Raw genomic sequence first — 20,949 nt, forward strand, 5'->3', positions numbered from 1 at the left:
TCAGCATCTTGGACAGTGTGGGCTTGCACAATGTTTCTTGATTTGATCTGCTTATACCCAGTGCTAAAGAAATGAGTTTCATACACAAGAGCCCTACAAACTATCTTCTCCAGAAAGACAGAGGTCAAAGAGAAGAACACCATCTCCCTTTATCAACCTCCCTTTTGTCCTTCTCTCCTGGTCCATATTTGCTGCCTCTCTAAAGTAAGACAATGCTTGCCTATGTGGCAATAGACTCTTCCCTTGATTGTTTGACCACTTACCTGGTGACCTGATGGCCGTTCTACGTAGCAAGGCCATCAGAGGGAAAGAACATCCACTTTTGCATCTGCAGTGCCGTGTAGAAGGGAAGCCAGCGACTCGTGGGAACGAATTACCAACTTGCGAGAGCTTTGAGAGAGTTCTGCAGCAGTGTGTGCAAATGATCTAACGGGCAAAATGGTCACTCTTGGTCACTTTGGCTGAGTGTTTGACTTGACTCTGTCCATCCATCTTATGTATAACGTAGTATCCAGGGGCCAAATAACATACCAATAGCTTCAGGAGTGTGAAAATGACCACAATGGCTACCTTCCCTGAGCACCTACCACGTGCCAGGCCTGGGTTGCACCTGACAGATCTTTCGTCTTGCAGTCCTTTCCGGCAACTCTGTGAGACAAGTATAAACAGGACCAGCTGCATGATTTACAGGGCCCAGTGCAAAATGAAAATGTGGGGCCCCTTATTCAAACAGTATTAAGATTTCAAGACAGTGACAGCAGAGCGTTAAACCAAGCATGGGCTTGGCTTCTGTGCAGGGTTCTAGACAATTACACAGGCCACATGCCCATGAAACCAGCTGTAGATATAAATGTATCCATTTTATAGATGGAAATAATGAGGCTTGGAAAGGTTATGAACTTGCTCTAAGTCTCTGTGTAACAGAACTGGGTTCAAACATCCTTCAGTCTGAGCACAAAGAGAATTTTCTAGCTTCGGCCCTTTACCTGGTTCTATGCACAATAGCACTGTGTAGTGCCTGGAGCTTCCTTCAGTTTTGTTTGAGAAGTGAAGGATAGCTGAGGAAGATGTTGGCTCAGCAGTGTCTTACCTGGGCAAGCAGAACTTTCAGGTTGGGAGGCAGCTGAGTGATAAGATCCCACAGATTTCTTTTAGCTGAAGTTGATCAATTGTTAAACCAAGCCATGTTCCCAGGCTTCATGTGTTTTCTCATAAAATACCATATGCCTAGCCCTGGTGGTCTAGTGGATAAGACTCAGCACTCTCACTGCCATGGCCCAGGTTTGTTTCCTAGTCAGGGAACCACACCACCCATCTGTCGGTTGTCATACTGTGGTGGCTGCGTGTTGCTGTGATGCTGAAAGCTATGCCGCCGGTATTTCAAATACCAGCAGGGTCACCCACGGTAGACAGATTTCAGTGGAGCTTCCAGACTAAGATAGACTAGGAAGAAGGACCTGGTCACCCATTTCTGAAAAAAAATTGGCCATGAAAACCCTATGAATATAGCGGACGATTGTCTGATATAGCTCTGGAAGGTGAGAAGATGGCACAACAAGACCAAACAGGGTTCCACTCTGTTGTGCACAGGGTCATTAGGAGTCAGGATCAACTCAACGGCACTAACAACAAGATCCATATGCCTGGTCAGCTTTTTGTGTTTCAGAGAACTTCAAATACTTCTTCACTCTTATTAAGGAAAGTGGACTCTCTTGAGTAGTGACTCATTGAGGAGTTTTCATTTTAGCTGCTTTCTTTTCACTCATGTTCATGTCTAGTAGGAACCTCGCATTCATATTTCTCAAAATCCACACTCTAGGGTTCTCTGTGCTGTCATTGGCAGTGCCATTGCCCCCTTACAACTACTAAGAGAAAATCTGGTTTCCAAACATTTTTATTAGAATTCATTTATTTCCCCACTTCTTCCTGCCCCCTGTGACACAAATTCAATGTCAAATATCCAGGGAAAAGTGAAAAAAATATATGTACAGACATAGGCGAGTGTTCAGGGTTCCTGATAGGGCCTGTTTAGTACACTGGACCTAAACTAAGGCGACTTCAGGTGGAGCACAGAATCGCCACCATGTGGCCTTGGACAGATTCCTCAGTCTCGTCAAGCCTCACTTTCTTAGTCATCAAAATAGGGACCTCAGGGGATTTTGTGAGAATCAACTAAAATAGGATATGTGAAAATGCCTTGCAGATTGCAAAGCTGTTGCAAACGGGAGGTAAGATTAGCTTGTGAGTAAGAGCTCTGAATGTCTGAGATCTGTTTTTTCATTTTCTTCTTTTTTAAAAAGAAAAAAATCACTAATGACACTCAAAAGGTGGTTACTGTAGAGCAGTTACCTCCAGAGCACAGCACCGGGGGTGGACGTATGGGCCTGGACTCTACCACCATCCCCCTGGCGAGCTTTTCATTCACACCTATGCTGGGACTGCACCCCAAGAGGTTTATATTAAATTCTTCTGGGGATGGAGCCCAGCCATTGAGGCTTTTTAAAAGCATCTGTGTGATTCTCATGTGCAGCCGGGGTCAAGAAATACTAAGTTAATCATACTTGGGTACCAGACTATATGCTGCCCACTTCAGAGATGCTTGACCTTTAGCAACTCTAACTCACTAAATTTCAGTCTTCTCTGTAGCAAAATAGAACTGAAAGAATTATTCATATACCTGCAAGTGAGGGTTAAATGGACTAATGCATGCTTTTACCAAATATCCTTGTGGTTTCTGCCAAGGGCGCTTCCCTTGTTCTTTGTGTCTCTAATGAAGCTTGAGGAAGGAAAGACCAATTGGGCACATGTGGCCTTTGGCTTGCAGAGAAACGAACTGCTTGCTAATAATTTGTTTTTCTTTGGGACCTGCTGATAGTTCCTCTCTCTCTCGGCTGTGTCTTTTCTGTGTTGTTCTGTTTTGTTTGTTTTATGTGCTTAGTGCAACATGCCTGAGCCTTGACTCCTCCAAGACCATTCATATTTTCCCTGTGGGGTCTGGGGAATGTCCTCCTCACCTCGTCCCACACACATTCATTAACATAGTTGACTTGTGTAGAATTCCCTGTGGCAGCTAGGATTGAAGACTTGGACCATTTCTACCCCTGTCTCTGCATGATGGAACTGCACTGCCTGGATGGCAGGTGACTGGAGCTTTCTCTGTCCTTGGTAATCACACTCCATTTCAGCGAATGCCCTGGCCTCGGAGTCTAGCGAGTGTTAAAAGAGAGGTCTGTTATGTTTGGATGTCTACTCTCCTCTAATGCCGCTGCCCCTCAGATGTCTAATACTCAGCAACTCGGGTAATGAATGTAGTGGTTTCTTGGCTTCCTGTTGACCTGACCATGTCCACAGGAGTGTGCTTTGTCAGAGGTGGCGTTGAAGGGAACAAGAAGACAGATTGGCTTAGACAAGTGTGTTTCTGGGCCAAACTTTCTGGAATGCAGAGACATGGAGATTCCAAGGACCACTCTTTAAAATCCTAAAGCTGCTGCTTGAGGATCCCCAGTTACAACAATAACAGTAGCTGCCCTCATCTTCGTCATGATAGCACGTGTCTCATTTATTGAATGCCAACTACAGGCAAGGCGTTATTCTAAGCAGTTTACATGTATTACCTTAATTAATCCTCACAACAACTCCATGAAGTAACTACTCTCATTATTTCCATTTGACAGAAAAGGGAGTGGAAGTGGAGGCTCCAAGCATTTTAGTAACTTGTCCAAATTCACCCATGGTAGTGAGTGGGGGAGATGGAATTTGGACTCATGTCTCTTGGATTCCAGGTTCCCGACTATGTTTTCTTAATCACCACTCCTTTTCCTAAAGTTGGAGCAGACTAAAGTGTTTTCTGCAGATATTTGTTCACATTCATGCTTGTTTTGCTTCAAGAGATAGTGAAAGTCTTTCAATCAAACTTGTGTCCAATGTAAGAGTTAGGAGTTGGTTCCACTAGAAATAATAGGAAATTCCAAAATAACAAAGAGTTAAAGAACATAGGAGTCTTTTTCTTTTTTATGTGAAGCAAGTCTGAAAATACTAATTTGGGGGCCTCATGTTGTCATCGTGGACCCATGACCACATATTCTTTTCTCTACCTTCCTCCAAGTTGGCTTTTAAACTCAAGGTTACTTCATGGTCCAGGATATCTCCTGAGCTCCAGCCATCGCATCTGTAATCCAGGCTGGCAGAAGGAGGATTCTGGGAGGTCCAAAAGGCCAAGTAAAATTTCTGTATTAAAATTTATTTATTTATTAAATACTCCCAGAAAACACTTCTACTCCTATATGGCCTATTCTACTTAATCACATGGCCCCACCTAGCTACAAAGGAACCTGGGAAATGTGCATATCAAAAAGTCAGGGTTCTGCTCAGCAGAAGAGAAGAATGGATATTGGGATACTATGATAGTCTCTGCCACATCCAGCATGCCCCAGTTTGCTTGAGACCATACAAGTCCTCTAAATATTGAATCTGGCTTCCTGTGATATACGCTTTGAAAATCTTCCAGAGATGAGGCTGTGTTCACCACTCCTAGTTTCCCCCACACCCCATGTGCCCAGAGCAGTCCTGAAAACAAATGGTCATAGCCACCATCTAGCTCATCTCTTCATGATGCCTGAGCCCAGACAATGAAAGCAGGAGCACTCGCTAACACCTGCTGGATTTGACTAATAGTAATAATGACACCAGCAACCCCAGCACTCCTCGGTCCTGACGTCCTGAGCTCAGTTACGTGCACCGCAGGCGTTATCGTGGTGCCGTTGCCGTGAAATGTTGACGTGGCTTCATGAATTCGGCAGAGCCCAAGGAAACTCCCCCAGCATCCAAGTTTCTTGCCTCAAATGGATTTTGCATTAACTCATTCTCCAAGCAGAATTCAGCTGTTTCCCTCTATTTCTTACTCAAAAACACAAAAAAAAATTTAATATGTTCTATGTGGGGTTAATCATGATTGAATTTTTCCCTTCAGTTTAATGAGTAAAGCTAATTTTCATGAAAGGGGCAAGTGAATGGGCAGTTAAGCTGCCAGCTAGGTGCACTTACTGGGCTCCCATGCATGTTATCCTTTTGCCTCAGGATCAGAGCAGATGTGACTGGGAGAACAATATTCTGCTAGGAGTGGGGACATGGGTGAGTCTGAGGCTGGAACCTTCTTGGGCTCTCCAGGATCACATTATTTCAGAGGACTCTCGCTTCTTGGCTACTGGGTACTCACTTCTTTATCAAATCACAGCTGCCCTCCAGGATGCCTAGAAATTCTGTTCATCCTTGTGGTTTGCAGATGACACCGCTCTAGCTGGTGAGTGAAGGAAGCCCCGTGTATTAGTCTGCTCAGGTTGCCATAACACAATACCCAGATTGAGTGGCTTAAACAGAAATTCATTTTCTCACAGTTCTGGAGGCTGGAAGTCTAAGATCAAGGTATTGGCAGGTTTGGTTTCTTCTGTGGTCTCTCTCCTTGACTTACAGATGGCTGCCTTCTTGCTGTGGCCTCGTATGACCTCTCCTTCGTGCCTGTACATCCCTGGTGTCTCTTTTTGTGTCCAAATTTCCTCTTCTTATAAGGACTCCCTCCAGTCATATTGGATTATAGCCCACCCTAAGGGCCTCATTTTAATCACCTCTTTAAAGGCCCTATCTCCAAATACAGTCACATTCTGAGGTACTGGGGGTTAGAACTTCAGCATATGAATTTTGAGGGACACAATTCAGCCCATAACACACCCCTAAATATGTCCAGTCTCGTACTGGGCCTTGGGAGGATGTGCTGGCTTGTGAGTCCCAGTTCCTGCCTGCCAGGCACTTACAGTCAAGCTGAGAGGGGAAGAAACAAACATACAAGAAATAACTAGCAAGTGGAGTGCATCACATTCTAAAGTTCATGGCTCTCAACCCTGGCTGCATATTAGAATTCTTTGGGGAAATTAAAAAAATAACTAATACCAGGTCGCCAACTCTGACCAATGAAATCTTGGAGGGAAGAGATGATGGCCGGGCATCAGCATATTTATAAATTTTTTTAAGTTCCCCAGGTGATTCTAAAGGGCAGGCAGGGTGGAGAATCACTGTTTTAAACAAATGCCAACCTGTATGCTCACAAATGGCCTTAGGAATTGAGAATAAATTTACATCCCATTTTCCAGATTCTTCTGGTGAGACCCATCCCCATGAGACCTTTAAGGAGCAGGATATCCCATGGGAATCCTTGCTTGGGAAGCAGTTTGAATGCACAGCTTTAAAAAACAAGAGACCTAGATTGAAATCCCAGCGTCTCCACTTAGTAGCACTGTAATAAGCTTGGAGCAGTGACTTCACCTTCCGAGCGTTGGTTTCCTCTCCTATAAAATGTAACCATGCCCCTGACATCAGAGATAATGCCTACATGGCTGGCAGAAAGTAATTGACTATTTGTTATTGTTACTGCCTTTATTACCTGGATAAGATGCTGATGTGATCGGTATCTGCAACTTTGTTTCTTTTTATATTATCAGCACCTGTCGATGAAAAGCATTTGGTGCTGATAGACCCTCTGCCTAATCTATAGAATGAGTGAGACTCTTTCTCATGGCTCTCCTCCCAGGGTTCTGCACTGGACCCTGAGAGGCTCCAATAGCCTGTGTGCTGGGCTCCTGGCTGGTGCAGCCACATGGTGCTTGTTTTCTGCCAATGATGGGTGCTTATTAACTAGATTTGTTTTAGTGATTTCCAGTCCAAGGGTTCAAAGGCAGCAGGGCCAGAGTCATGTAAACTCACCACCTGTGCTGTGTTAGATGTGCCATGCTGATCTTAAAGAACAGTGTGATCTCTGTAAGAAGTTGCTGTGGGATGAGAGGGTGACTGATGCAGAAAGGAGAGAAGGGAGAACACCTTTTAGAACTTCTACTAGCACTCCGGTCAACAGACTGAGCTTTCCACTCCCCTGACTTTCTGAGATGTAAGGACAAGTAAGGCTTCCCATGGCAACAGTCCCTTAGTTAGGAATTTCCTGTGTTCTTGCTCCGTGCCCTATCTCTTGCAAGTTGAAAGCTGCCCCAGAGAACACATTTTATAGCTCAACAAAGAATACATATTTTTATATGCTACCCTAGTGAGTCACTTTGCTTCTCATACTTTTAGATTCAAAATTGCTTAATTATGTCCCACGGCGGGTCTCTATGCCAAATGCCTGCCTGTCTGTGTTTTTAGGACTGTATTTGCAAACACTAAGCTGTTTCAAGTTTGGTTTTCAGGCAGATCAGTTAGCCAAAGTGAGCTAATCAATGAGTCACTGCAGATAAAGTACCTGGCCTCGTGGGCACATAGTAGGTGTGTTTAATAAATGCTGTCCGTAGTTACCAACAAGCCTAAATTAGCTGAACTCATGCCTTTGAAATTCGACCTTCTAATTCTTAGAATAAATATTTTTCTTGGCCCTGATTTTTGTCTAGTTGGAAAAGAGGAGAATCAGCAACAAGTCTTTAAATAAGTCCAAATGTCGTAGGCCTGTCATCCAAGGTTCTGCCAGGTGCTGGGGACACATGGGGTTGTCCAGGCTTTGAGTTTCTTCTTCAGAGACCATATCTGCCTTCTGTCAAAGTTTCAGGGAGACCTGTCTGGGGAGCACAGAGATGCTAATGATAAGGTCTCGGCTGCAGCCCACAGTTGAGTGGCCTGGTGGTGATGTCATGGGGATTAAGGCATGTTATCCGTAATAAGAATAAACGCCTGCTGCTGAGTGCAGCAGGGCACACAGCACAGTCCTGGGCTGGGCACGGTGCTCGGGGCTTATTTTAGAGCTGAATGAAAGCAGGCAATTATCGTGTTCCTTAACTATAATCAGCCAAACAGGATACAGGTAGCCACAAAGTGGAGTTATTTAAAACAGTAACAAAATCACTTCAAAAAGGGTAATAATCTGGAAGTCTCTCTTTCTGCAACATCTAGTTAAAGCTATCTAAGCGTGGAGAAGACAGGGAAGGCTTGTTTTGTAACCTTCTCAGTGGCAGTCAGATCAGAAAAGCTTCCTTGTGAAAGGAAAGGCAGAAACCTTGGCCTGGAGGCTGCCTCAGAGCAATTGAATTTGGCCCCAACATGTAAACGAGAGCCTTTAAAAATGATCCCCGGAGAATCCTGAGCTTCCTGCCATCTGTCCTTCAGAGCGGTTACCATGGCAAGGGGCTCTCACCCGCCGGGCCAGCTGGTCCAGCCTGGCCCGGTGACCCCACGACAAGCCCTTCAGCTTGGGTTGAAAGTTGATTCTAGACATTGGTTATGAGACCTTGTCTTGGGCAGCATTTCCTGTGACATTCCAATAAGACTCGGGAATGGGGCACAGGGCTGAATTCTAAGAATTTCCTAGACTCTGTCAGAGCCTGCTACTGAGTAGGCAGAGTGAGGTGGATTCAGCTTGGCCCCCACCTAATTCTGGCTCTGTCACTTGATAGGTGTGTGAACTTGGGCACATTATTTAGGCTGGCTGAGACTTGGTTTGGCCCTCTGTAAAATGGGGATGATTAGAATCTATCTTGTAGGGTCATGCTTAGAAGAGTACCTTGCTCATGCTTGCTAAATAAGAGTTCATAGACATCAGCTGTTGTTACCATTGTCCTCGGCTATGAAGCCCATGGACAGAAGTTTCTGCCTCATCTCTTGATAGCCCCAGCACGGCCTCTGAAGGTGTCTTGTTCTGTAGTAACAAGTGTGGATTTTATGCCGTATCATGTGTGTCAGTGAGCTAAGAAAACCAGGAGACCTGTCTGTCCTCCAGCCAGCTGGGTAAAGCCTGAGTCAATTCCCATTGCATTAAACACCACCCCCCATTAATTAATAATGGCAAGGAAAAACAGACTAATAAATTATAACAGCAGCTGCAGCCCTGCCTTCTATTGAATGCTTCCTCTGTACCAGGCACTGTGCTAAATGCAATACATATATAACCTCATTTAATCCTCAGGACCACCCTATAAGGTAGCCATTATTCTCACCATTTTAGAGATGAGGAATCAGAGGCACCAAGAGGGTAAAAAAAGAAGAATGTGATAAGTGAATGAGTTAGGATTTGAGCTCAAGTGTCACTGACTTCAAAGCTGGCGTTTAAACCATTAGGTCACACTGCCAGTCACTTGGGTCTTTGGGAATAAGGTGGCTATAAGAGCCCCAAATCCAACAAAGAACAAAATTAGGCCTTCTGCTATAAAGATCGTAACAACGCTAGCACACTATGTAGTATATTTCAGTATCCTTCCACATGCCTGATTATTTAAATCTCAGACCATCTCTGTGAGTCATTTTATAAGTGAGAAAATGAAGCCTCAGAAGAGGGTAAGCAACCTGCTCAAGACTGCACCCTGGATAAATGGCAGAACCAACCTTTAAAACCAAAGCCATATGGCATCCAAGTCTGCAAGACTCCAAGCACATGCACGTTCCACTCACCCTGGCTCCCGCCCAAGTTCCAGCTGTGGACACAGAGTTGGGCAACAGGAAAAGGATGAAGCCAATGATAATTCTTGCCAAATCCTAGAAAGCCCTTCCTGGGGCACCTGCAGAAATCCCCTGGATGAGGATGCACACTGTGGCATGGCGGGCCACTCGGGGACCAATGAGAGTTGTCCGTGTGGTCTGCAGTTGATTCGTGGCCGGGTTAGTGTCAGGGCTGTGTCAGTGATGAGCATTTCTGTGTGCAGTTTGTTCAGGGACTTCCTTGAGCCAGATGCTTGGCTGGTTCATGGGCTTCATTTCTGTCTGAGTCAACACAGGTTCTGCTTGTATCTGCTGTAAGGAAAAAAGCCAGAGGACACTGAACAAGACTAGAAGAAATGTTCTGATGAGGGAGAGGCTTTGGGGACTTGCTGGGAGATTGTGTGACTACTGGTGCCCTCTTGGGCTTTACTGCCCAAGGACACCTATGTGGAGGTAGTCAGGAGCTGGTTTTTATCTCGATTTGGTCAAATGTAGCCAGTTTTCTACTTGGTGCCCATAGATGGCTCTTCGTTTAATCCATGTGTGTGATGTCTGTAACTTATTGTCCAGAGGAGGAGGCTATCACATCACATCTTGCAGTTGACCTCTTCAGTCTCAGCTGTGTTGTCGTCTATTCAAGATTCATGCAATCAGGCAATCATTCATGCATTCAACCTTTTAAGACTGAATCCATTCTCCATGCTGGGTGCTGTGCTAGGTGCTAGGGGTAGGTGTGAAACAGATCCAACACCAGTCCTGCTGCATAGAACTTTTATTTAGATTTAATCTCAGCACAGCATTAAATATGCTCCACATTAAGCATTGCATTATTCTAGAAAGGAATTCCTGTGGAGAGAACTCCTTCCAGTCCTTTAGAAGTTCATGTACTACAGTGTTAACATAGCACCTGGCAGCTGTTATGTAACTCAGACTGGACTTTAAGTGTTTCCTCTTTTGGGTGCCAGGATAGTGGGAAAAGGAACTGAGGGGAAGGATGGAATGCATGTCTCCTTTGGGATAAGGTGTTCACTCCATCTAAAAGCTGTTAATTTGCTACCAGAAACTGCCATTCTCCGTTATTTTGTAAAGTCAGTGATGGGAAATTAAAACATCTGGAACAATTATAAAGTAAAACATCTTTGCAACTGAGTGAAGGTCATAACTAGAACGAGAACTATACTTTTATGAGCAATGGAGAAAAAAAGTCCCTTTTCTTGTTTCATGAACTGCATGCACTGTTTTTAAAAGGAAGAATATACTCACTTTTATGGTGGTGGGAGTTAGGGGGTGGGGATTATGACTGAGAAGCCAGCTGGTTTCCAACAAATTGTCAAAGTGCTGGTCTTATCAGACAGAGGATCCTGTTGTTTTGTAACCCAAAGTGGCCCTTCCCGACTCTCCTTGACTTTGGAGATATGGCCCAAAGAGGTTTCCATCCAGGGCCCAGAATCCAGTCCAGAATGGCATATTCCCTTTGGAGTATCCTGATCCATGCAAATCCCCCCTATTCAAACCAAAATGACTGTTTCGTCAAGGTGGGGGGCTTCTCCTCCCTCACTCCTTATCCCAATATAGTTATTCCCTTTGTTCTTCAAGTTCCTGTCCAAATGACATAACTGTGTCTCCAGTCCTGGACTTTGCTATGTTCCTTGTTTGTCATCCTTCTTAGGCTGCATTTATCTGTGCTTGTCACTGCTACACTTGATGGTAGTGTTATTAACCATTCACCTTGCTGATCCACAGCATCATTTGGTTCTCGTGTTTTCTCATTTAGACGTTCCTTTCCATTCTTTCCTATAGAATTACCCTTTATGACTATCAAGCCATGTGCAGGGCCAACAAAGAGAGCAGCGATGGTGCCCAAGGTCTACTGGATGTGAGTACAGTGCAATCACCTGGAAAACAGCTGCACATTTCTGTCTGTCTCTGTGTGTGAGCGTATCTTTTTCTTTGGAGTAATCAAGTTTATCTATTTCAAAACCATGAATGTTTAAAAGTATTTCCTGATTTTACAGGCTAAGAAAAACCACTTGTGTTTAAACGCAAATCCAGTGATTATATGAATGACAAACTGGTCTAAAGTTTTTGTTGGATTAACCCTTTTGTTGGATAGAAAAGGGGAGGAGTTTTGTCAGTTCTCTCATTCTCATATAAAAGAGAATGGTTTTGTTCAACAGAAGTCTCGCTTTTGGTTGGTAATAGAGCTGTTAGCCTATGAATGAATTCACATTTTATCAGAGATTCTCTACCCTAAACACGCTGCTGCTGAGTTTCAACATCATTTTCCCTGGAGCTTGTTCCATCGATGATGTCATAGTTGAGGATCAGACAACATAGCTATTGTATCATTAGAAACTGGCTTTCAGACCACCAGAAATGAACTATTATAATTTACTCCCAGTTTAAGAATATAATTTACAACGTGCAAGCAATGTAAGTTTGGCCACCAATAACTTGAAAACACAGAAAAAACAGGTATTGATACTTCAGTATAGTCTGACATATGAGTATAAATATAACCCTTACATGTAATCATTTTTTAAATTCTAAAAATTAACCTAAAATTTGGTTTGAAACAAAATTTAAGAGCCATTTTGGCTTTAAAATATAAATATACACCTTCTCATTTGCAGATGTGAGATCTTGCAAGGAGATTATTTAAAAACCAAATATTTGACATGGTTCTCCTACACTGAAGGAGCAAGAAATGATTTGGAGCTGGAAAATTTCTGAGATGCAACTAGGAACTAAGAGCTAGACATTTTGAAAAACACAACTTTTTGGTGACATCAACACATCTTTCCAAAGCCAACTTCCTTCACCTTAACATGAGTATTTCCAGGCTTAAAATGTTCCCAAGATGTTTTCATCATCAGGCTTAAAAGCTCAATGGCTTTGCCCTTCTGAATGATAATGTTCATTTAAATTTGTAATCCGTATTTACATAATCCCTTTGTTTACCCAGACATTGAGCCAGTGTCTGCTGTGGAATGCTTGAGTGCCCTTCCCCCTGGCCTCAGGGTGAGCTGCCCCTGTGCTGCCTCTCCCCACTTCCAAAACCTCCATAATCCCTTTATTCATTCTCTTCTCCCTCAGAGCCACACTGCCAAGGACCACTGAAATGTCACTACCCATCCCAGCAGGTACAAAGACACAGAACTGTCCTATGATAGGCCACCCTGATCTTTTTGAAAGAAAGATGATTATTTTTCAAGCCATAAGAAGTGGAGTGGCAAAACCACAGAACTGCAAGGTTGCATTTGGTTTTAGGAAATAGTTAATAGTTCGAATCCTTATCTGGGCCTGATCTTGTGGGCCCTGTGATTTGGTAAGTGATGTTGACACAGTCAGTCAAATCAGGGTGAGAGATCCAGTCTGAAATCTGGGTGGGCTGGGAGTCACCCCAGTAGATTTTTGTTGTTTTGTTCATTTCCTTGCTGGCCGGAAATAGGAAAGTTTCAAGAATGGTTAAGGGTATATAAATTGGTGGTGGTTTTGTTTAAAATCAGATAATCCCCCCATTCCTAGTTCAGTCCTTGTCATCAAAATGGTCAGAAGGTAGGATTAAGCAGCCATCACTTCAGAAACCGGATTTGGCATTTGAATTCTCTGATACCTAAATGCAACCACAAAAGGTTCTGAGATTTTTCTAGACCTCCCATCCGGGCCCCAAGCTTTGCCAATGTCATTGCCTGTCTCTCAGGTCCACCTACCATTCGCATATCTGGCATACCTAGGTACAAAGAACTGACTGAGCGGGAGACTTGGTATTTTCCAGAATTCAGGAAATGGTATTATCCATATAGGAAATATCACAGAGTAAACAATCCAACTGCTTTTTCAAATTAAAATATTCTGAAATAAAGATTAGGCTGTCAATGCCTTCTTTTACAGAGTGAAGGGGATTTTCTGCAAGGAAAAAAATCACATGTTTATATGGTTATCATTTTTTTAGTCCAAATATGTAAGTGTGAGAAAAGGCAGCTTAAATCCTACATAATTCATGGGCAGCATTAAAATCAAGTATATGCAGTTTTTGCTTCTTTCAATGAATGACATACAGTGATGGAGAACAGGGAATCACCTTTGCAAGAGGCAGCCATGTGAATTACCATTTGAAATTAGTTATATGATTCCAGCCCCTCAGCATTAGGCTGCAAAATATTAGCCCCTAGAGGGTAAAGGTTTAAGCATCATTTGCTGAACTTCCTTTTTCCTCCCAGAGATAACCCTGTATTAGATCATGTTTATTTTACTTGTAAATCACATCTCACTACAGGGGAGTTCAAAGTTTTTAAATGTTAGTTTTGGGATACAGTATCCAACCATTTTCTTCTTTTAGCTAGAGTTTCACTGTTTTCTAACATGATATCAATCTCTCTAGAAGAATAACATTGTCTTTATGTAAAGTCTTAAATTAAACTACAAATTTTATATGTGATACATTGTTTTTAATGAACTGAATTCTTCTCTTCAGCCTTATAATGCCTTCCTTGCTGCAGTAAAGTGGATAATGACAGAACTTGTCTTGTAAGTACAATTTGCTGCATTTTTTAAAAGTATTATAGCTTTTCTTTTTGAATTATAAAGTGAACTGGGAGACTGTGATTCATGCTTTCAATAACCATTAGGTTCGTAATACTCATTGAACATCTTGAAATATTGAACATGGAGACCAAAAAGTGATCTTTTATTAAGTTATGCATGGTCACTGCTTATGCCCTTATGTCATTGTTTAGCAGACTAACAGCTTGCAATACACAAACCAAATTTATTTATTGTGGTTACTGTTAAATTTAACATAGATGTCTGGCTGTTTTTAATGTAGCCTGGGTGGGCTGTGGTCAAAAGAACAAATTACTAGGGCTGTCCACTGTGTTACTTTGGATGTCTTAGCATGTGTGTGGGGCAGGGCTGAGAGGGTGTGGGGGTGGGTGGAGGGGGCTGTGCAGGAGTGGCTCAGGGGCTGGGGGCTTTTCTCAGGTGTGATCTAATTGTTTACCCTGTCAAATTACAGTCCTGTTTGGAGGGTGCTGGATGAATCTGTGATTTAGGTCAGACTTGAAATGGCACAAAGATGAAAGGCTTGACTTGCAGACAAAATATTGGACACAAGAAACACTGTGTCACACAAAGGGAGGATTTCCATGGAGAAGCGTGGAAACCAGATCATTCAAGCTGCACCAAACTCTCTCATTCTTATTTTCCCCATTAAGGCTCCAATTCTGTGGGTTTAAGGCAGATTTCTTGCCATTTGATGAACAGACATTGTCTTCTTTATTGCTTTAATATAATCTATATTAATTTAACAAAGTTATAATTTCAAGTGGGGCGTAAGTTCTGCATGTACGTAAGAGACAGAAAAGACAATAACAGATAATAGTGGGAATCTGATTGAGAGTAAGCTGCTAGAGATAGTAGCCATGAGCCTGAAAAGGAAATGACTGAATTTTGATCTATTTCCATTCATTTAGAGGGTGATTTATATTACTTTTGCATTCTTTACTAGCAATTGAGAAATTTTGATTTTTATGTGTTGCATTGTGGCATAATTTCATAAAGAAAAGTTTGTCCCATCTGCCCCTACACACACACACACACACACACACACACACACACACGGCTGAACAAGTTTGTGTTATAGTATAAATTTTGAAAGCATCCTTTATTACTGCAGATCACAGTCTAGGTAGAGAATATTCTACTTGTATTTCTGAACCAAAGCAGAGGAAGCCCTTTAGAAGCTGACTTTTTACTGTGGACTCAGAGTATAACTAGAAAACTATTTCTGCCTATAAAGCAGGATATTTCTTAACAGAGTCCTTGATGCTAGGTAAACCTGATTTCAGGGTTTGGCTGGCCTTTGTGGTAAAACAGCCTTTCACAAGTGAGATAAAGCCCAGTGAAAATTCAGTGGTAACTGAACTAACCGTGTTGCTCTCTCCAGATTGTGATGTCATTCTTTCCAATGAGGTGAGCAGTGCTGAACAGCACAGAATGTTGCTGTTCTGTTCAGGGTGTGGATGACCAAGTAACATTGGGCTTTGCCATCACCTGTTTAGGTTCCTGGTGGAATTTAACCTCTGCAGTTGGTGGCACTCAGATATGACAGCCAAAGGTAAGCAGCAACTGGTTTCTATTTCCTAGCTCAGAGTGATAAACCCTGGGTTCACTGGCTACTTTTCATCAAGAATGTGCTCAAATAAAACTACCCAGGACAAAGTGATGATTTTTCATCTCTGTCAGCAAAAGGCACCCTTTGTGCTAAGTGCAGTGCCATTCAATCTGACAAAAATTCCACAGGCAGGCTTCATTCAGCCCGTGTTCAGTGTACACTTTGAACTGTTTCCTTAATTAAGGCTTTGAGGTCACACATTGCACAGGTGAATTCTTCAGAAAGCTCATAGGCAGTGCTAAAAATCTAAGGGAGAGAGACACATTGCCTTTCTCATCCTGAATGAATGGATGACCACTTGGGTTTTTTGTTTTAAAATTACCCTCGTAAAATATAAATCTGATAATATTGTTTTTCCCCCTCAAAAGCCCTCAATGATTTGAGCAGTAATTAGTAGACACTCTTAGAGGCATGAGTTGTGGAGTTAGGTCAGTATGGATTTGGGTCCCGGCTCTAAGGTTGGCCTTCAACAGGTTAGCTGATCTTTTCCAGGATCAGTTTCCCCATAGTAAGCAAAATGGGGAAAATAATAAATAGTATTAATCTTCTATCATTTGTGTGTGTATATATTTCATGATAAGATAAATCATGTTATATGCTGAGCACAGTGACTGGAATATAGAAAGCCTTCAAAAAATTGTAGCTGTAATTAATTCACAGTAATGGTGATAACAATGTTGACCGTGGCAATGACGAATAGTCTAGTCCCCATGCCTTGCAAAACCGATACTCTTTAATGAGCGCTGGGCCCAGCCGTCTGCCCCGCCTGTTCAGTCACTTGTTTCTCAGATGCACTCTGCTCTTTTTTCCCATCATATGTTCATTCACCTTCATTTTGTTTAACCGAGATGCCAGGGACTAGCAGACTGCGACCATTATTATTATTTTTATCTGTCATTTAAAAAGAGGGAGATTAGTAACATATCAGCATTCCCCCAGGGGCTGGATATAATTCAGTCTGACATCCCCTCTCCATTCCCTTAAGACCCCACTGAGTGAGGATTCACTCAGTCCTCCCCGGAAGAATTAGCACCGTTTCTTTCCTGCTTCTGTCTCAGTCAGCTCACACATTCTCACATCTCTTGTGCACTCTTGTTGCCTCTGTGTGTTGGTTTGTTTCACACTAACCTAGAATTTCTTGATTTCAGGAGCTATGTCTTACCCTTGTTATCTTTTAAGCACCTAACTGGTGCTTAATACATTGTAGGTGCTCGATTTTTGCTTACTAAATACCCTAGCAAATCTTTCTTTTAACAGGTATGACCATTAGAGTCACTGTTGTCATAGCTTTGTAACTTAAAAATGAGCCCATTTTGCCTAAATTCAGAAACTCACTAATTTCTTGTTAGAGTATGAGTTGGAGCAACACCTGCAGAGAGTTCTATGCATGCGTGTTCCTGCGGGAGAGGCCTCTGGTAACAGTGAGCCTGATCCTAGTGTGTTCAGAGCTGGCTCTATCCTGGGAAGCTGACAGCCCAGTGGGACAGGACCCCATTGCTCTGCTTTCACCCACACACACTGTCCCCGGGGCGTGGGCCCAGCCTTGGCCTCTCCTGGGTTGGTACCAGCTTTGAATGACAGTGAGCGCCCAGAATCCCACTTCTCAAAATCTAGCCTAAGGAAAAAAACTGAGATGAGAACAAAGTATTCTATGATGATTATCACCAGGGAATTTATGATTGCAAATGCTAGTAACTTTAAATGCTGAACAACAGGGACATTTAAAAATAAATTACAGCCCACCCACAGTAAGGCATAGAAAACATTGTAACAACATTCTGTTTTTGAAAACATTTTTTTTGAGGAGATACGGTGGACATATAACATGATATTAGTTTCAGGTGTAGAACGAAATGCTTCAATATTTGTATATATTGTGAAATGATCTCTGCAATAAGTCTATTTAACATTTATCACCATGCATGGTTACAAATTTTTTTTCTTGTGATGAGAACTTTTAAGAGCTACTCTCTCAGCAACTTTCAAATATACAATACAGTAGTATTAACTATAGTCACCACGCTGTACATCACATTTTATGACTTAGTTATTTTATAACTGGAAGTTTGTACTTTTTGACCCCCTTCACCCATTTCACCCACCCCTCACCCCCACCTCTGGCAACTACCAATCTGTTCTTTGTATCTATGAGTTCATGTTTTTTGTATTTTGTTTTTTTTAGATTCCACATTTAAGTGAGATCATACGATATTTATCTTTCTCCATCTGACTTATTTCACTTAGCATAATGCCCTCAAGGTCCATCCATGTTGTCGCAAATGGAGAGGTATACATTTTTTTATCCTTCTTTGTCTATTCATCCATCAATGGACACTTAACGATGCTTCCATGTCTTGGCTATTATAAATAATGCTGCAATGAGCATGTTGGGGTAGTGCAGATATCTTTTTGAGTTAGTGTTTTCGTTTTCTCTGGATAAACACCCAGAAGTGGAATTGCTGGATCATGGTAGTTCTCTTTTTAAATTTTTGAGGAACCTCCATACTGTTTTCCATAGTGGTCGCACCAGTTTACATTCCCACCAACACTGCACAAGGGTTCCCTTTTCTCCACATCCTCACCAGCACTTGTTATTTCTTGTCTTTTTATGATAGCCATTCTAACAGGTGTGAGTGAGGTGATATCTCATTGTGGTTTTGATTTACATTTCTCTGATGATTAGTGATGTTGAGCATATTTTCATGTACCTGTTGGCTATCTGTGTGTCTTTGGAATCTGAAAACTTTTTCACAAGATAAAAAATGCTCATGAAGTTAAGTAATATAGGAAGAAATACAATATACCAAACTGTATATACCCCCCAAAAAGCATCCCATAGTTGGAGAGAAGGAGGATGTGGAATTAAATAGGGTTAATAATCAGTAAGGCCAATGGGAGTCAATAAGCAGAGATAAAAATATGAATTAGGAAGAGAAGACTATCATGTCCCCAAAGGAAAATTTTACCTAGAGTGTGAACCTGCTTTTGTTTAAAATTATACATGATTTGAAAGAGAGAGATGAGAAGGAACCTACTAAATGGGTGCCTGTCATCTTTTTCTATTTTCTTTTCTTCTTTGATCAGCTTTTCAACAATTTTACTATTAGAGGTAAAAAAAGAAATATGAGATTAAAAGAGAGAAAAGGAAGAAAGATCAAAAGAGGCCAAGAGAATGGATTGCAAGTCAGTGAGATGGCTGCTCTCTCTGCAGCACCGGGCCTGGGGACTAATTATGACTCCCTCCCAGTCAGGCTGTGAGCTCTGGGAGGCTGGAGTGGCTGTTTCACCTAGAGAGTTAAGTGCCCTGGCTTTGGAGCCAGGCAGCCTTCCTCTGCTGCTTGCCAGCTGTGAGGTTCTGGGCAGCACAGTTGGTCTTTCTGGGCTTTAGTTTCCTTGTTTGTCAACAGAGATAACGACAGACATAATATGGTTGTGAGAAATGAATTAAGCAGTGCATGCAAAGCCCATATGTGAGACGTGGCACAGAGCAGGTGCTCCATGCATGGTGGGCGGCGCTCACGTTTGGGTGGCTAAGATGTCTGGCTTGCTCTTGGGACAGTGCCCAGTGCTAAGGGCAATAGGCTGGTCATCTTCAGGGTTTACTGTTTGGCATTCTTCTTCCCAGCTATGTGTCTGCCCACCTCTGGCTGAGGGGCTTCACTGGTGAGTGTGAGGATGCCGCCCTTCTTCATGCCAATCTCCATTCCTCTTCCCCCATTCTCACCTTCACCTGCTGCCCTTCCCCATGGCCTGGCACCACAGGCGTCCACCCACACTCTTGTTCCGGTCTTTCACATTTGACAATTAGTTGTCAGGTTTTTGTTGAGTGCCAGTCACTGTGATCTTTACTTGGACCAGTGGTTTGCAACTTGGGGGAGATTTTGCCTCCCTGGGGTCATTGCACCGTCTTGAGACATTTTTGGTTGTCACAACTGGGAATGGGAGAGTGCTCCTGGCATCCAGTGGGTAGAAGTCAGGGATGCTGCTAAGCATCCTACAACACACAGGACAGCCCCTCACCACAAAGAATTATTCAACTCAAAATATCAATAGTGCCACTATTGAGAAACCTTGTTGTAGCCCAAGGGGTGTAGGGTAGGAGAGATGAATAAGGAAGGAGGATACAGACTTTGTGCTCTTGATGGTTACAGAAACTTGTGAAGGTTCCCATTCTGAAATTTCACATCCACTCTCCCTTCTTCCCCCCTCCACCTGGACCAAGAATGGGCAAAATGTTAGCTAAGAGGAATAGTGTGATGCTTCAGTTTTGTTTTCTGTCTTAGGAGGCTTTTTAAAACAACTTTTAATAGATAATTCCAGTCCTCTCACTCCGTTGCCATACTTTGAGACCTCTTAACACAGACTGTAGGAAGAACTTGTCAAATAATTATGTTGTCGACACACAGTGTGCCAATATATAGTGCTTTTCCATTTCCAGAATGTTGGCACTGGGTTATCTTCAGATCCCTCAACATACCTGAGAGATGGGGACTGCTAGAATTTGTCACCAAACCTATCTGAGACACGTAAGTCAGACAGCTAATAGATAACAGGCTCAGACTTAAACCAAGACCTGCCACCTCAGCTAGAGAGTGGTGAGGGATGCAGCTGCCTGTCTTGGAGCCCCATGTTGAGCTGATTGCTACATATGAATTGTCTACAGCCCTCTGCTGGGCGTGGCTATGACTTTTTCCATTTATAGATGAAGAAACTGAATCAAATGGGAGTGAATGAACTCGCTTGTGGGGCTGCTATCATCTGGATATCTTTGTTAAATGTAAATGTAAATGTAAATCTTAGAATGTAAGATGTAAGATGGCTTCAGTGTAAGGAGAGAGAAGTTTCAAGCACCATAACAATATTGACTTGCAAGGTTTCTTCATTCTAAATTTACCATTCCCTCACTAGATAAAGACCCTGAGCTGAGAAATGCGTCTTTGTTTAGCTAAAAATGGAATCCATAATTACACTGTTTATCTGCTTCATTTCCTTGATGAAGGGGACTGTGGAAGCCCATTTCTGCTTGATTATCACAAAGGTATCATTTTGGCGGAGTTGCACAAAGAGAATGGAGCTTGCTGGCACCCAGTTATGAATGGGGGTGCATTCACAGAGACAAAAGAAGAGGAAAGCTTTTCAAATGGCAACTCTATTCATTCCCAATTGTCTGCACATAATTACTGTGAACCCAAGTCGGTTATTCTCATCAGGGACATTTGTTGCTAAGGGAAAATTAAAGAAATTCAATTGTATGGATGCTCCATTGGGTGCTTCATTGTGAGTGAGTGATAGGTCATGGTGGCTTCAGCTTGAGACATCCAGCATAAGTGGGA

The 20,949-nt window shown here is 42.6% G+C and overlaps 1 protein-coding gene across 1 annotated transcript in view; it reads left to right on the top strand.

Annotated features, from left to right (window-relative positions):
- CACNA2D3 (calcium voltage-gated channel auxiliary subunit alpha2delta 3) overlaps positions 1-20,949 on the top strand; it is an 838,936-nt gene that overhangs the window by 771,600 nt on the left and 46,387 nt on the right. Inside the window, exons 31-33 of the mRNA XM_087431193.1 lie at positions 11,242-11,317; positions 13,919-13,971; positions 15,504-15,559. Of these exons, the coding sequence (XP_087287319.1) occupies positions 11,242-11,317; positions 13,919-13,971; positions 15,504-15,559 (185 nt within the window). The remainder of the gene's footprint in view (positions 1-11,241; positions 11,318-13,918; positions 13,972-15,503; positions 15,560-20,949) is intronic.

This window comes from Ceratotherium simum, chromosome 5 (genome assembly GCF_057802395.1).
Source record: "Ceratotherium simum simum isolate JZ-2026a chromosome 5, ASM5780239v1, whole genome shotgun sequence".
Classification (NCBI taxonomy): domain Eukaryota; kingdom Metazoa; phylum Chordata; class Mammalia; order Perissodactyla; family Rhinocerotidae; genus Ceratotherium; species Ceratotherium simum.